At 38.2% G+C, this 17102-nt stretch overlaps 2 protein-coding genes across 7 annotated transcripts in view; one reads left to right on the top strand and one right to left on the bottom strand.

Annotated features, from left to right (window-relative positions):
• The window catches only part of LOC111250488 (uncharacterized), a 48972-nt gene extending 41508 nt beyond the window's left edge, over positions 1-7464 (top strand). Inside the window, exons 4-6 of one of the 2 annotated variants that reach the window (XR_015327516.1) lie at positions 2537-2720; positions 3930-4320; positions 4625-7464. Coding sequence is in view for 1 of the 2 variants with exons in the window: in XM_022805833.2 (XP_022661568.1) it covers positions 2537-2720; positions 3930-3971 (226 nt within the window). In the remaining variant the exon portion in view is untranslated. Of the gene's footprint in view, positions 1-2536; positions 2721-3929 lie in introns of both variants that reach the window. The other variant, XM_022805833.2, reaches the window with a different exon arrangement.
• On the bottom strand, positions 5823-16946 carry LOC111250487 (cobalamin trafficking protein CblD). 5 transcript variants are annotated; one of them, XM_022805832.2, is made up of 7 exons: positions 16647-16798; positions 15656-15767; positions 15265-15469; positions 14782-14945; positions 12209-12576; positions 6583-6699; positions 5823-6092 (listed from the first exon to the last, which is right to left on the bottom strand). In XM_022805832.2, the coding sequence occupies exons 3-7, from the start codon at positions 15467-15469 to the stop codon at positions 6086-6088; spliced, it is 861 nt and encodes a 286-aa protein (XP_022661567.1). In that variant the 5' UTR covers positions 15656-15767; positions 16647-16798; the 3' UTR covers positions 5823-6085. The 5 variants fall into 5 exon arrangements, with proteins under 5 accessions (XP_022661567.1, XP_086844920.1, XP_022661564.1 ...); XM_086988794.1 differs by lacking the exons at positions 5823-6092; positions 6583-6699; positions 16647-16798 and adding exons at positions 9654-11936; positions 16805-16841; XM_022805829.2 differs by lacking the exons at positions 5823-6092; positions 6583-6699 and adding an exon at positions 9654-11936.
• Between the last annotated feature and the right edge of the window lie 156 nt (positions 16947-17102).

The following is a 17102-nucleotide window of genomic DNA, read 5'->3' on the forward strand; positions in this document are numbered from 1 at the left end:
GCATTGGTGCATAAAAAAATTATTGAATGTTCAATATGACCTTTGCCGGCACACAGTTTTGGGACTATAGAACACAAAATGTGACCTTAAATTTTAAGCATATACCCACTTTTTTTTGGAACGTAAACCTAAAACCCACCAAGCGAAATTCTTTTCGGCGTTCCTGGATACAAGTTTTCTCTAGGCCCCTTTTGAAAACGATCCCTAGCTGCTGCTTATCTTCTGGATTACGCGAGACCTAAATTAGTGTCCTTGTAGAAACTTGACGGAACGGGATGGATATCAGAGCCCCATTATATTCAACACCTTTGCGCGCGCTTCGTCCAACACTAGTGAAGGGAAGGTCATAAATAACTTGCCATTTGGTGGTCAATTCGCATAATGAGTTCTTCTTTTACGGAGAGAAAACGCTGTATCACATTAGACGCAAAAGCATTCTATATAGGCACATATTTGACCGAATGTTTGTGAAGCGTGCCACACGTTATCTAATTGCTCCTTTTGTGTATTTGGCTGTAGATGAAAGTCATGTCTTACTAGCATATAATTAAATGAAAAAATGGCAAATACTAGATACTTCACATAGAGGTCACAGCACTTGAGTGTCTCGATGTTGACTGCCCCTCAGTGTTAATGAGTTCCTTGCATGTTTCGTAGAATATCTTTTCTCGCTGTTCCGTAGTTCTGCTTAAACTAAATCTTCAGGTTTAAGCTATACGATGCACAACCTCAACAACCGCAGGTTGGTATTTTTTGGGTCACTACAGTCATGAAAGCTCACCTTAGTCCTTTAATTATTTACCTTATACAATTGATTCTTCATATCATAGAAACAGGGTCTCTCCCCATAAAAACTACTCTTATGGTCTCTATATTATACAACAGCTTTTGGGGTAGCTTAGAAGCATCTTGTTATGCCGAACACCGATATTCCACGAAGGCAGTTTCGCGCCTATCATCGTTGGTATCACAGCGCTTGCACTCTACGGAACCTGGGCAGTAAGAGTTGTAGCAGTTAAATCGGCCTGTAATTTGTTGATTACCTGAACAAGAAAAATATAAGCGGTCGTAGCAAATAACTGATTTGCTGAGCTTCGCTTGCCGTTCATATCCTGTATGTCACTCAAATCCCTACGCTCGTCTATAGCCCAAGCTACAAAGCTTTATTTATGTGTAAAAAAAAAGACTTCCACTATAAAATGAATATTTTAGGAGCCTAAGATTATATGCGTTTTGCCCATCATATTCCATTATATCTGTGATGTTCTGTCCCATTTCCCAGAAGCAGGCAAAGTTGTTGTTAGGAGCTAGCTAGATCTGATATCTAAGGGACTGCTATACCCTATTTGAGTACATTTCATCTTGAATTTGAGCCATATTTACATCTAAAAATGACGGCTATATTCCCACTGCACTGCTCTCACTCCTGGACGAAGCCCTTCACTCAACGGAGAAGACATGGGACAATGATGATCGTGATCACACTGGAATTGGCGTCTTGCGTGTTTGCGAAACCTTTGTAAAACCTGCAAAATAGATTTGAAGTAAACAAGTGCAGTGAAAATGCGTAGCTCGATAACAAGAAGGACTCGGAAAGACGTGCGATACGTTAAAGCACCAGCGTTTTGCTCGAGATCTGAAGGCTCTTTTCATCCTGAACGCTATTATGACCAATACTATCGTACGAGTAAGTTTTTGCTGCACTTGTTCCAACAGCAACCGCTTCAAAATAAGTCACATGAATGGGAGATCTTGCCGGATTGTAGTAGAAAAATTATATGCGTTGACACTTTTGAGTAACTGGTAATGATTACTAAGTAATACTCTTTTGGGCCTTTCCTGAGGCTGACTGATTTTTAGATGACGTAATGGGCGTTGTAGAAATGTCCCTTTTTTGTTAAGCAGCGACTTTCGAACGAAGCGCTGTCTGTCATGACCTTGTTGTAGCCTAAAGTATGCGCACAACCCGCAAGATGCAAACGAACGTAAGTCACGTATCGGAGAACTTAACCGTATGTCATAACGTTTTTTACTAATTTCGCAATTTTGTTGCATTGTCGCGTACTCCTTCAAATGTATACATGTATTAAGAATATGAACAAAGCTATAGGCTCTAAGTGTTATTTCGGAAGAGTCCTGCAAGGGCCCGGAGTATCTCTACGTAATTCTAGTCTTGAATATGATTTGATACTGATATATAAAGACCTCTTTAGCATCATTAGAAACTAAGGAGAATGTTCAGTTTTGGCCTAGGGATAAAATTTAATACACTTAGAGATCGCATTCTTTCAAACGACAGCGTCGTGTAAAATAGAAAACATAAATTTATCTATATACTGTATATCAATATGCCTGAGTCAGTGAAGGCTGCACTTCCGCAAGCCCATAATCATAGAGCATGCAGAACAATAGTGAAACAGGCGCTGATAATGAATACTTTACTAAACAACTATTCAAGGAGTCGTGGACTCGATGCTGATTACGCGCAAAACTGTCGATTTACTTTTGTCAGTTCTGTGTATCATATTCTTTGCAGACTTGGCAAAAAGAGCTTGGAGGGCGTGAACACTCTCGGCGGACTTGGAGCAGCTATCGGAGCTTTTGACGAAGACACAAACGAAGAGTTTATGGTGAAGAGAGGTCCGTCGGCTTTCACCCCACGTATTGGTCGTGCGGCGTTCACCCCAAGAATCGGTCGTGCTGACCCTAGCACGGGCCAGGTAAATTGAAAGCGATATGTGTGCCATAGTTAAGTTTCGTAGATTATTTAGGTATCGATGCCGTTTTTCTTGACCAATCGCATTAGTAAAACAACTAGCTAACAATAGAACGCATAATGCAAGTCGATATATTAATACTTAGCTTGCTTTGTCTAGTCTTGCTACTGTGAACTATGGGTATACCTCAGACGTCACTAAGCCTTCAACCAATCATTCGACGAACGCCATATTAAAAACAACAACTTCAAAATAGAAATAGATTAGAATGCAGTGGTATTAGCAGTAGGGTTCGGTTGACCTTACCCTTCATGCAAAGAATTAGCTTCGGAAAATCGATTTTAAATTGTAGAACTTAGCTGTTATTTTTAAACGTTTTACTCATAATTGGACCACAGCCGCTTGCTTAGCTTTCAGAACTTTAAGTAATTGTGCTCTTAGAATAAGTTTTAATTTAAATGGATACTTTAATGGATATAGAGTGAGTGAATTTATTGGTACCTAGAAATTAACTAGTTTCGTTTATCTCTACTTTCCATTACTGCTGACATTGAAAATTCCAAATGTGGAACACCTTGATCAAACCAGAAAATAGAATTTCCACAATTTACTATCATTTTTACAGAATATCTAATTAGCTGAAAAGGAAACCGTCATTATCACGCATTTTCTTCCTGATATCTTTAATTTCTTCTACCCAAACTCGGTGTGCATTAGGTACGTGATATATTGCGGTTTTGGTATATTTACAGTAGATATCGTCATTGGTGCCAAATATCTAGGTTTAATAGCAATGTAAATTTAACTAATAACTAACTGATAATTAACTCGAATTCATATTAAAAAGAGATAAAGAATATATGCTTTATGTACTACTTACGCTCAACAAACACATCTCTTCATTTCAAACGAATGAACTGGAGTAAACAAACAAAATTATTTTGTAATACTGTAAAAGTTACCGTACCTTTATAAAAGCAGGTTACATTGTATAAAGTTTTAACTTAATTAACATAGTAATTATAATTAAGAAATAGACTGCAGATAACAGTCATCTAATATTTATGCATTTTTCCCTTACTGGTATCATTGCTTAGCTAGCTTCATTACGGCAGTCGTTCATCTTGACACATGTTTCTAAGATCACCTATTTAGCTACCGTCTCTGCTTAGTAGTTAACGCCTGTTTGTTTTCTTCCTGCTGTCGTTCCAGCCACGAACGCTGCGTACATTCACGCCCCGGATTGGGAAGTAAGAAACAGACAACGAACGTCTAACAAGAGACAATCGGAAACCAAATGGAAAGATGCGGAAAAAATCGTTGCAACTACATCAACGAAAAATCTCATAGAGGCTAAACAGTAGTTCCGGTAGGAACTGAGAGCTAATGTGCACCGAAGAGGGCTGAATCCATCCTTTATGCGGCAATGATAACACAATGGTACAACCGTAAGTGGCGGTGCATTGGAGAAGATAAAGGAGAACGGCGAAGATTCAACAAATTCTCGACGAATAACTTCTTGTAGGAAAACATAGTAGCAAAAACTTAGTGTAGCATATCCATCAGAAGTTACATAATCTGCAGATCTTCTCCATTGCGGCAGGTATTCTATTTCCCGTTTATCTAGTTCAGAATAAAGAAAAAATCAAAGGTTTGCATAAGCCACCTGGGCATTTTAGATCTTCGAATAAGAGGTACAATGAGTTTTCTGTAGTATAAAATATATTCAAATCGGGAAAGATTGCTTCAGTTACTCATAAGACCCGCGAGTAATTGAAGCGTCACCCTCAGCGGTGAAGCAAGATACATATATATATGTATGTATGTACATGTGCAGTAAAGGAGTTTAAGAAAAAATGTTAGAGTAGGTCACAAGTTGGTTACAAATATAGTGTTGATTGCAGCAGAAATCACCCCGGCGAACCCGGACCCACGCGGTTTAAGATGGCGGCGCAGAACAGAAAAAAAAAGAGAATCAACAGTTCTCTATATGTTGTAAATAATTTGTAGTAGTCCTGTAGTAGCATTCGATGTATTTGAAATATAATTCTCCCTTCTCTTTCTCTCCCCTCTCTTTCTCTCTCTCTCTCTCTCTCTCTCTCTAATATGGTAGACAAGAGCTGTTTGTCGTTTCCAAAAATCCTTAATTTATCAGTCACTCAATATAACAGATAAATGTTGACCTCAGCGGCCAATTTTTGTGTGAAATTTACCAAATTAGTTTCAACGCAGTTCACGTAATCGTTGCTTGCTCCTAATAAGTATTAGCGTTGTCGTCTATAATGTCTAGGCAGTTACGACACGGCTTTTTGTAAACATTAATTATCAGTGTTTGTTTCTTTCATCACATGTCACTTACATATTTTGTTGTCGTCGTGGACAATATCAGAACTGATGAATTTAAAAAAAGTAGTAGAAAGAGACAGGGACATGAAGATCTAATTATAAGTGGTTCCATAGAGTTAACCTGCGCAACAAGCCCATCACCGCAAACGCTCGTGGGAAAATGCGGCGGTGGATCTAGCCTGATCTCGTTGGACTCTCAACATTCGAAGTGCAGGGGTCGGGCGAAGTCAGGCTGATGGTGATGCTGACTGCAAGCAAGTCGCCCTTTACGCTGAACACGACCAATGCGTCAACCAGGATGGTTTGTTTCATTCGTTTTGTTATTGTTTGCCGGTTTCCTGCTCACACTCCCTACTGGGCCCACTTTGAAGAACTTACAGGTAAGCGCATTACGAAAATTGATCCAAAATGTTGGCTGAGACATCCGTACTTGCTGGATTACGCTGGACTACTGCTTGGAATGTTGTTGTAAAAATTCAACGACAAATAGTAGTCAAACATGGAAAATATAAACAAACACATGCAGGAGAACTCAACCCAATGTCAAACAATCCCGGTCCTCAGAAACCGCCAGACTAAGCTGAAACAACAAATACAAAAAGAGCATCACAACACTAATGGTTACGATAGCGGCAGACGATCCTGCTATCGTGAATGGTGCTACAAAACGCTAGCAGCGCCAACAGTGACAGTAGTATTAACGAACTCAACCACTGACAAAACCCGCAATCACTACATCATTGAAAAGCGTAGAACGAGTATGTTTCTTCTGTATACTTAGCGACTTTATTTGCCCATTTCGCGTCCCTTGTCCGCTGATATGACTCACGTTGTAAAGTACAGAAATAAGATACTAAGTTCGCGTTACATAGTAATTAAAACTCTTCAGGTATCCCGGAATATTCCCCTTTCACCAATTCACTTCAACCGCTCATATATTTCATTGCCGTATGTTCGATAAATACGCGTCTTGTCACTCGCATAGAAGCACACTCAATTGCTCGATCTGAAGTTCTCTATCATCATAAACTGGAACAAATAGGAACAGAACACGTAGACACATAAATGACATCAATAATGGTTTGTCATTCTGATAAAGCACAATCCAGCGTGGGCAGGCGACGACACGCTGTCACGGACAAATAAACCAGGCAGAAAATACTGCTATACTTATTGTACGAATACCGACGAATAAAAGTAACAAAAAAATAAAAAGAAGTACATCCCACATTTAACAAGCAGAGGCAGAAAGTAGAGCCATAATAATCTAATAGCGGTTGAGGCAACCATTGCCACGATAAAAGTTGCAAAAGTGAAAACCATGAAACCGAAATAAATACACTAAGCAAAGCTACCAGCAGCAACAATGTTGACCTCGTTGACGTTATCGACAATGCAAGAAGGGACGAAAGGGAGCGGAGCCAAGACGATAGTTCGAGATTTTAGTAATCAGCTAATGTGCTACACGCATGTACTAAGCCCCGAAAAAAGCATTAATTCGAAGAAGAAATTCGCTCACCGAAGACGCCTTGGCGGTTCCCGACGAGGGAAGGCGGATCTCAGTTGCCCACTCAGTGAGTCCAGGATGATAGCGACCAAATCGAGATGAGTAATTATTGGGCCTGGAAGAAGACGGCTACCCCCCGACAAAGACAAAGCAAGGCCAAAAATAACAATAACAACAGCAAGTCGTCTCACTAACGATAGCTATTTCAGTTGAGCAACAATAGCAGATACAACAAAAATACTTCTAAAAAAGCATAACATACGTACGATGCCGTACGTATACACGCACGTGTTTACATTGTCAACAGGATATGCGGAATGCAAAGAGGTGTTTGGTAGATTACGATATAATGAGTCAAAGCATCAAACGTTTGCATTGATACAGTGGCATCTTATTAATATTAAACCCTGTTAGATTTACGCACAGAAATACACACAGACACATAAGACAGTTAATAACTGATACGCCTACGAACAGGAGAAAAGTGCGTACACCAACATACAATATGACTATTAGTATTCCATTATATATATATATATACATATATATAGTGCAAGGAATAGTGCAAAAACACAAAGCGGAACTCGTCGACGTTATTTGTTGTAATTTGATGCAAAAAAAAATGAAGAACAAACGTTAAACAATATAATCTCTCAAATATAGAAATGATATTATTGATACCTATAATTGCACCTACATTTTTGCGAGTTAAAGTTATACTGTAATAGTCTAATTAGAGGAAAAACAATAGAGGTATTATGACAACAATGCTAGGGTTTATGGTCATGGTGAATAATAATAAAAAAGACGAGCAGCGTCAAACTGACCTTAGAAAATAAGGAGAGATAAATAAAGGGAAAAGATATACAATTGTTTATCGCCAAGCAGACCGAATACGTATTGTGTTATTATTTATTATAAACATGTAAGTATCGAGAATTCCTCAAGTTCTATTGAATGCAGGCTCCTACCTTTTTTTGCGGAACGGATAGCAATACACACATTAGCCATTTGAAGGCACGTGGCATTACAATCGGCGAGTAAAAGATCAATGAGTAAAAGATGCTGACGATTAGAATCAGCTGAACGTACTGGCGGGTTTTTATCAAACGGCTCCTGGTCTTAGCCAAAATGGTTCCGTGAGACTCTTTTGGGGGATAAGAGGTTGTTACCCCCGAACAATGTTGAGAACCCGAATAGAGCCAGAAAGCCACCTTCGACATCTGGCAGGATGTTTAGAAAATGGTGAAAACTAAGGAAACAACTACAGGAAGTTCGATGAAGAGCTTGATAGCCAATCCCGGCTATGGCTGAAAATAAAAGGAAAGCTAACGTACAATATGGCCACGGTGGACCGGCCACGGACAATTCTGGACCAGCATGGTGGAAATAAGCAAAGTCCACTGTGCATTTTCTTACTGATGTGACCCTTTGTGATTATTATAGAGAATTTATCACATATTGCAAGACAGTGCAAGATTAAGTCAGTGCCGTAATGTGACAACGGAAAAAACGTAAGCGTTTCTACGCTTTTTTTTTATTCTTGTTCAAATCATGCAGCACCCTTACAGGGAGTCTTCCATGAGATTAATTATTTACAGCTCAAATGTTTTTCTGTAGTTTTTCGAATCAACGCCTCAAATCTTTCTAGGAGCGGAACCTGTATCGAATTTAAGGTTTATAAAGCGAGCTGTTGTCACTACTGTAGCTTTGAAACAAAACTCATATCCGTAGACCATTCAAATTTTCTGATTCTTCATGGCATATTGCAACTCGCCCGCTAAAAGCTTAACTATATCCGAGTCTGTAGTCTCAGCTTTCGAAGGGTACACATCTCATGTGTACCCGAGTTGCGAAACCCCACCGTTACAAAATAGCATCACTTTGTAGTATGAAATTGATGTTTGTCACGTTTTAGACTAACAAACCTCATAAGTTAATACTACATGGTAACATCTGTTCGACATTGTGAGCAAACCATAAAAGCACGCGTTTTTACGTTTACATGTTCATCGAGTATCTCGTTCAGATGAGCATTTTGATAATTCCCTGTAGACATACTGAACTGTTGAAGCAGTGCATACTTTTCAGGAAAGCCAAACGCCGAGGGTAGCCTTTTCCACAAAATTTTGATCGTCCTTTGGTCTACAGCTCAGCGACGCTAGTGGCAATCATCCAACATTTGATAAACCTACGTGAATAGAGTTGTTCTTTGGTCGATGCCAGGCAGACTGACAAAAGTGAAAACGATTCATATTATCGGCCAAATGGACACCATCAATGACAATACACCATTTCGGAAAAACTAGCGAAAGCTGACGAGTCCAACCGCGGTTTTATTGTCTTTGCAGTATTACCTAATAAACGAATCTTCAGTCTAACAACTAAAGTAGTCAATTTAAAACTACCTCGACCATATAGTTAGTGGGAACAATGCCCCACTACTAATTAGCGTTCCTGGTCGTGTTAAGCAGTTCGGCTTTATTTTTAAGAAATTAATCGAGTCTCACAATTCTGAACGTTCTGAAAATCCATTCTGAAAAGTTCTTGCAAACATTTCCAACAACTCAATTTGGTCTGTTTCTTTTTTTACGTTGCTGTCACATTAACGAAGGAGTGACACGATGCCTAAAACCTAGTAAGGTAGAATTTCAGATCGTACAAGTTATGCTTCAGGCTAGTGCGCTGGCTGTGGGAAATTTTTAAAAATGATTACAAACACTTTCTTTTCAGAGTAAATCGAGCTGTTAAAATCTGCGTACGCCGATATAAATACGCCTTTTTCTATGTATTAGGCTACTTTGAAATTATATAACTTCTGAACTAGGAGCCTCCGGTGAACAAAATTTTACCGGTGAACATTCCAGTTCTCCAGAAACCTGTAAATGAAAATCGGTTAAGATTTCCCAAGGAGGAATGAGTTTAGAAAGAAACTCTTTTAGTTCTGAAAATCAACACTTGGTAATCAAGCGTCTATTCTACAGCACTACATGGCTCAAAAGTTATTCAGTTTTAAAGTACACCGGAATTCCCTACAACAGCTTCATAATATATTCACTTCTAATATTAATAAAATACATGGGTTAAAATCACGTATTTACTGTATTGGGATGTTTATTTTAGGAAGGGCATTTTTGTAATTTATATTAGAAACAGTACAGAGTTAAGACTACTCTATATTTCTGCTGCCGGTGCTTCAGTAGATCCGTTCACATATTTTTTGTACAGTGGCTATCATTGAAAACAGTTTCATATGACACTATTTTATTCGTATCAAGATTATACTTCGTCTCAGATCAGACTTGCGTAAAACACTTAATTTAAATTTTTTGTAAATCAAGTCAATACATAGAAAAAAATCAATAAATATACCAGTTTTAACGGTTTCCACCACATCTGTTGTATATTTGGTAAAACTTCTACTCTAGAACAGCTAAGGCGTAAATTAACTGATTAAACGGGCATACGCCAACAGTATTAAACCGCGTAGTTAAATTTTGAACAAAAACTTTTTACATTACGAAGCCTTCATGTTTCAAAATTTTCGTCCTCTAGAACACGTTTTATGGTGCTCTAAAAGTTCGTTGGCACTATGCTTTAGATAGATTATTGTTTTACTTAGATAAGTTAAGTTTTTTTTAACTGAACAGCCAGATCTGGTGATCTAAACTGCCTAATATGTAAGAAAAGCCAACATAAATGAACAGCGCTCAATATAGATACGCCTTTTGATTTTCAACATACCCATTTTCATGATGAAATCAAAAAGAGTTTAAAAATGCTCTGAATGCGTACGGGCCCACCTATACAAAAAAGTATAAATAAGGCGCCCTCCACTGTAATGTAACTATCCGGATCCAGCTTTCGCTAAAAAATATAGAGTTACAATTTACCGTTCACTGTCAAGATCTTTTACATTTTTATACCGGACATAAATTTCTATCTGTTAAATCCCTTACCCAACATGAACCTCAAAACCTGGAGATTATGTATTTTGAAACGCCTTGTTCGTAAGCGGAAAAAATTTACTTATCGAAAGGCGAACACTTCTATTCTTAAAACCCATACAGCTTAAAGTCGGGCAAGTCTCTCAAGTAAAAAGCCAAATAATGATTTTAATAAGCATAAAATATAAATAGATTAGAAACAGAAACATTTTAAGTACTTTTTTAGTTAACACACAGCTTTTAACACTACATCTATTACTACCGGAAACTTGGCCGTTTGCAATTTTTTACGGGTTCACATATTTAAACATCTTCGCATCGCCATCGAATTTAATACTATTAAAAATCTACGGTTAATCCTCTAAAAACAATAATATCTGTTTAAGGATTGGTTAATTGAATTCGGGAGTTGGTAATTAGAAAGTGTCGGTTAATCATGCCTCAAATATCGTGCAATTTATGATTTTTCCTATTAACGCGATGCCTACTCTGCTCTTTTCTTTTTTAAATTACTACCCAAGATATAATTTTGGTATCTGTATGCACATTTAGATAACCTAAATACTTGACTTTGGGTACAAATTGGAAAATAAATTTTTTACAGTTCACTCTCTTGACCTCTTAAGTTCACTCTCTTGACCTCTTATCCTCACGCCAGGACAATACCAAACTAATTGCAAGGACCACGTCTATGCCTAACTAACGTGCCTGTACACCTGTTTCAGACTTAAGAACACTTCTGTTTATGTATTTTTAACGAACTCTACCGTTTTATTTAACATAAGATGCATTTTCTTCTCTCCCCAACTTAACAACTCATGTGACAATGACATAACCTAACTTTATAAGATTAGAACTGGATTGCCCTCCCTTAACAAAGCCTTTCATCCTAAAAGCGATTACTTCTCCATCTCTCATTTATCGCTGTTATGTTATTACAATTATTATTCATTTATTATCACCATTTGCTTTCTATCTACGAATCAAAAAAGACCACTAAACTCACGAACAACAACTTTCTCTTACTGCGGCATTCGATGGCTTTAGTTTGAATCCCACACTGTAGCCGGGTTTTAATTAAACCCTCTGCGTATGACTGATGCTGCCCCGATATAGTTTGGTGTACCGTTCTCGCTCGAGTATGAGGTGATGCGTTTTCATGCAGCACTAATAATCAGTGTATTTTAGGCTAGCTGGACTTTTTTTTCACTACCTGTACAAAATAACTGATTCCTTGTTACTATCAACTTTTTGCCCCATCCTTATTTTCCGTTGTTGACAAGGGTTCTTTGCATTTCGGCGCAGTCGACGGGCGCGTTGGTAAACACACATCCGACAAACGCGTTGTGACCCCATGCGTGATGTGTAATCACTTTGCAATATCCAACATCGTCAATAGTGAAGCCCAAATGACGGTACCTGATTGAAGAAACATTCGGACGTCTCGTAAAAACACGACTGGCTAAAACAGAGTTTAAATCTTTCAATACATAGTTAACTCGTGTGACCACTATAACATGTAAAATATATACTAGGGATACCACAACACCTGCTGCGGTTTAAACGTGCCGGCCATCAAACTGGCGCTTATGTCGCAATTTAACCATTCTCTGTAATTTAAACATGTAAATGAGACGTTGGCTCAGCTATTCGTTCTTCCTGTATGTAATGTAAATGTACTACTTGCATACCTTTCGTCGGTTTCGTACAGCGCCGCAACACTGAGATATCTCGGGCTTAGATATGGCCTTCCTGATGACGGGTCGATGAAATCCGCCCAGTAGCCGGCAGCTGTCAGCTGTCGCACAACCTTGCGGGCCATAATAACGAAATTTTCCGTAATGCGTTGCCTTTCGCAATCCCCCTCTTCACTCCACAGAGTATTGTCGTACTCGGTGCGCTGTGTTACCGTAATCACAGTTAAGGGCATTGTAATGATGTCATATTGGGGAAAGAGCTCCTGAAAGTCTTTCTTCATCAGTAGAGGACATTCTCGCGCTTCCCAATTAAGCCCTGGCCCCAACTGTGAAATACCTTCGGTCTCAGAAAGATCCGGTCCCTGTAACACAAAAAAATCAGAGACTGAAAATCATGAAGGCGTTCTTTGCAGTGTACTAATTTAAAAAACAAATATGATGACTTGACAATTAAGGGAAACGATTAACTGACAAGGGGACTCGAAAGCTGACCAAAGCAACACCACAAACTATAATAAAATCTACTTTAGGTTATAATAAATTCGAAATTAAAAGTGATAACAGCAAATGTGAAATATTTAGATGGACTACACGTATCTTAAAGGTGCACACCGGACAAAGATTTTAGGCTTTTAGATATGTATTAGAATTGAAGAAGGTCAACCTAGATATTTCCTAAACATGCTTCTGAAGTCGAAAATCGCGCATGATTAACTTCCTTTAGATCTTCTAAAAAATTAGGGAAAACCTCTGCGGCGGTGCAACTCACTGTCTGCGATAAAATAAAATTTGAAAAATAACGTAATACAGTTGGTAGAAAACCAACAGTAAGCTCATACCACGTTTAAATTAATCATCAAGAATCATAAACAAACGAATCGTCGTCATACCCCCAAAAATATTTTCTATATAACTGTGTACTGTGTTTTCTAAACAAATCTTCACGAAATTTGCCTAAAAGAAACTTTAATACAGGTCTCTAATGATCTCGGCAATGGCTTTGTAGTGGCGATTCGCGCTTAGGATAAAAAGGTCCCTCCCGGTACGCTTCACTAGAGAAAACTGCTGTTATTATTTTATACGGAACAGGTTTGACATGCTTAGCCAGTAATAAGGTGGTCGAGAATTAAACACATATTTACTTGAAAGTATGAGTGTCCTGCTCACCTTAACCTAGGAAATTCAACGTAAGAAAAGGGTATGTTTACCAGAATGGAATGGGATGAATGACTTAGTTGTGATTTCAGACATCACTTTAAAAAAACGATAATCTTTGCAACCATCACACGAATCACGTCAATAAAATCGGATATGTATGTGGTTACAGTTTAATTGTACACAAGTAGACTGAAATATGCAAAATGGCAAGCATGAGATAAAAGTTCGCAGTATTACACAAAACTTACCTATTAAAAGGAACACTGAAATTAAAGATGTCGCCCCGCCGCACATGATTGTCATTAGAAGGAACGTTAACTGAGATTGAATGACAGAGCTTTAGTTATAAATTAGTAGTTACGTTCTTTCACGAATAGTGGCCTATTACAGCTCTTGATCACCAGTTTACCTCGACTTCCCTGACAGGCAGAATTCATAAACTATACGATGACTGACTCCCTTGAATCATAATACCACCCGTCGACCGGCACTTTAAATGTGTCACTGCATCTATCTTTGCGAATAGGGTGTAACTGTAAAACTGATTCCTATTCTGAACGAGAAAGTTGCGAATATCAAACTTTACCAGAAGTTTTGCCGATGAAGTTTGCATGAATATCAACTGTATAAAGATGTTGACATATAGCAAATTCGGGTCTACCAACCTTTACTGCATTCGCATACGGTCAAATAAGATACTTGGATGAAAAACGCAGGACCGTACGTCTATTAGACTAAAACTTAAGGAAAATATTACCACATTAAGTATTTAAGTTTGACCTATACTTGTTAGAAAGCTAATCGTTATTGTTTGTTAGTTCGCAAGTTTCTTTTGTTTCGCTAATCATACCGCCAGGCTCATGACAATAATAGACATCCAGGCAACCAAGCCGGCTTTCTAGAATTTCGATGCAATACCGTGGTTACCCTTTTTCCCCTGTGCATTTAACAGAAACGATCCACTGCGTGGAGACACTTAACTATAAATCCCCTTTCCTTCTCTGGGAACTGAAGAACGGTACGTTGTTAGTGAAAAATTATGGAAATTGAATAATACCTTATGTCATTTTTCTGACTATATAAATTTCTCTTAAATGTGCTTTCGAAGTTATTCATCGTCAAGACAGGATCCGACATGACATCGGACAAGATAGTGTGCAATATTTTTTCACTGTTTAAATTGTAGATATCCCTGCAGAATGACGATACTTCTTCGGATAAGTGATTTTAGTGCATATCGCGGGTGAGAACAAAACCAACAGACTCAAAGTCGTTTGGTTGATGTCTGCATCCATTGTGTAACAAGGTTTTTCGACATTCAATAGAGAAGCGTAGTATGCAAGACACACACACACACACACACACACAAACAACAAACTACTACAAATATAATTTAAAAAACTACTTACATGTGGTGTTTCATTTACAAGTCGTGAGTAAATCTTTCTTTGGCGGTCCTCAGAAAGTTCTACACCATAAATGTCCAATTCTGTTAGATGTCTACTGTTTCTTTCTAGTGGCGTTCGATATGTAAACTCAGGACGTAACTCTGACGGCGGAATACCTACATCGCCTGAATTTGTTCGATATTATGGCAAAAAACACGACAAACAGATACGAAACAAACAAATCCATATTAGGCTTGGTATTGTTCTTAATAGGAATACACATACGTTGCCGGTATGGTTGAACTTTGCAGAATATGCCCCTTTTAATGAGAAATGAAAAAAATGATACACTGGCTGCTGTATAATGACATATTACAGTTAGAATCCTACAGACATCTATAAATATCACACAATATTCAAAATGTAAATGTATAGAGTTCCCATATAACTGGTAAACTAAGGTGGTGTTAGAAGCTGAATAACAACAAAAGCCCTGGTGCTTACCTGGAAGAGGCAAACGTTGATCTTTTGGGCCAAACAATGAAACTTCGTTACCCTGAGGAGCTCGCGGGGGGGGTGCCGGATGCTCTACTGAAGCCCCAGAACTCAGTGATCGTACCCGTCCTGCAGTCACTCCAGTCATGGTGGAACTATGTGCCTGTAGCAGACGCGCCACAGACGCCGAATTGAGTTTTGTTACTTTATGCATCTGGAAGAAACAAAAACATAAGACCTGTTATGTCATTCTATCTTGCGAATAAAGAGAATTATTATCAAATAACAGCAACAAATAACAGGCACATAATTTATACCACCTTTGCTATAGAGGCTTGAAATAAAAACCTAAAACAAGTGGTAGCATGGTATCGTGATTGCGTAAATAAATGACACTCACATTTGGTTCAAGTGAAAGTACAAAGAAGCAAGGTATGATTAGATCCGTCGCTATGGCGATGCCTCTACTTGATCTCTAAGTATCTCTGCACAAAGATCTGTACAGGTCGCGTCTGAAAACCCACATTCATCGCACATGTAGGTATAAAAAAAGGCCTTTTAAAGGCCAATTCTTGCGGTGTCAGTCTGTAACAGCTTACTTTCTCAATATATGAGCTGACAGCAGTAACCTTTGATACTATATATGTATATATATATATATTTCCGTACACTTTTGTAGATTGGCGCGCTTCTATGTATAATTGAGATAAGGACAAGCGACTTAATGTATTATAAAAACGAACTGCGAGTCATGTTAGGGTGTCAACAAGGTATTGAAAAATAAGTTAAGTGAAATAAGTTGATCGCATAAAACGAAACAAACACTGTTTAGGGGCACAATAAATTCGAGAGTGCAAGGCGGTTGTTTATGTTATCTTTCAAAATTAATCAGCAAGCAATTTTACTAATACCAACACACAGAGACTATGTACATAGCTAATGTAAATAGAATGAGCCATTCCTTGAAACTGTACAAAGCTAAGTCAACTCTTACTTCAAAATATTCACCGATTAACAATCATACAACTATTTGTATTAAAAAAATCCCTTTACTGAAGGAATATATAGAATATTTATGCTTATTAGAAAGACGGTTCTTCTTTCGGTCTCGATAAGTTCATACGTTCTTACAGCAGCCATGTCACCAAGGCTATAACATCTGGGCAGTTCTAATAAGCATCTACGTGTTGCTATCATACGATTTGTAGCCATATATCAGTAAACCTCACTGCGTTATCCTTCACAATTATTTTTTTGCAAGGTGTATCACTATAACCAGAAGTACGCATCTAACTATACACTTAACATCACAAAGGTCATTATTTGATGCGAACGCTTTAAAACTTGCACCAGATTTGATTTATTTTGAATGGTAGATAAACTATGCTGACCAATAAAGCAACAAGGGTTGTATAGTGCACAGCGTATCTTTGAATCCTTATCCTTGCGAACTTCACGACATTTGCACAGATTCTGTCACTATTGCGATGCAACTATACATAGGACTAACGTTAATGGAAAGGTAAACATCACTTAGTTGTTAGTCTACCTTGTTTCGCTCATCTGGCTCGCTTACTTTGTTTCTGCCCTAATGGGGGAGAGTAGCTAGTGACAATGATTATTGTCTAATGGCACAGCAAATGATAATTTTGCGCGGCAATTTTTGAAAACTTTGCTTTGGTTTTATTACTCTTTTACTACAAAGCTGCTAGCGGCGACAATAATTTGCGAAACATCAAATTCATGTTTTTCATGGTGATTAGTACGTACTTTCATCCTTTCTCCGCTTGGATTAGTCAACGCGCCTGCGTTGTTAGATTACAATTTGTTCTTGCTTAGATAATTCG

Source organism: Varroa destructor, unplaced genomic scaffold (genome assembly GCF_002443255.2).
Source record: "Varroa destructor unplaced genomic scaffold, Vdes_3.0 BEIS01000004.1, whole genome shotgun sequence".
NCBI classification, from domain to species: domain Eukaryota; kingdom Metazoa; phylum Arthropoda; class Arachnida; order Mesostigmata; family Varroidae; genus Varroa; species Varroa destructor.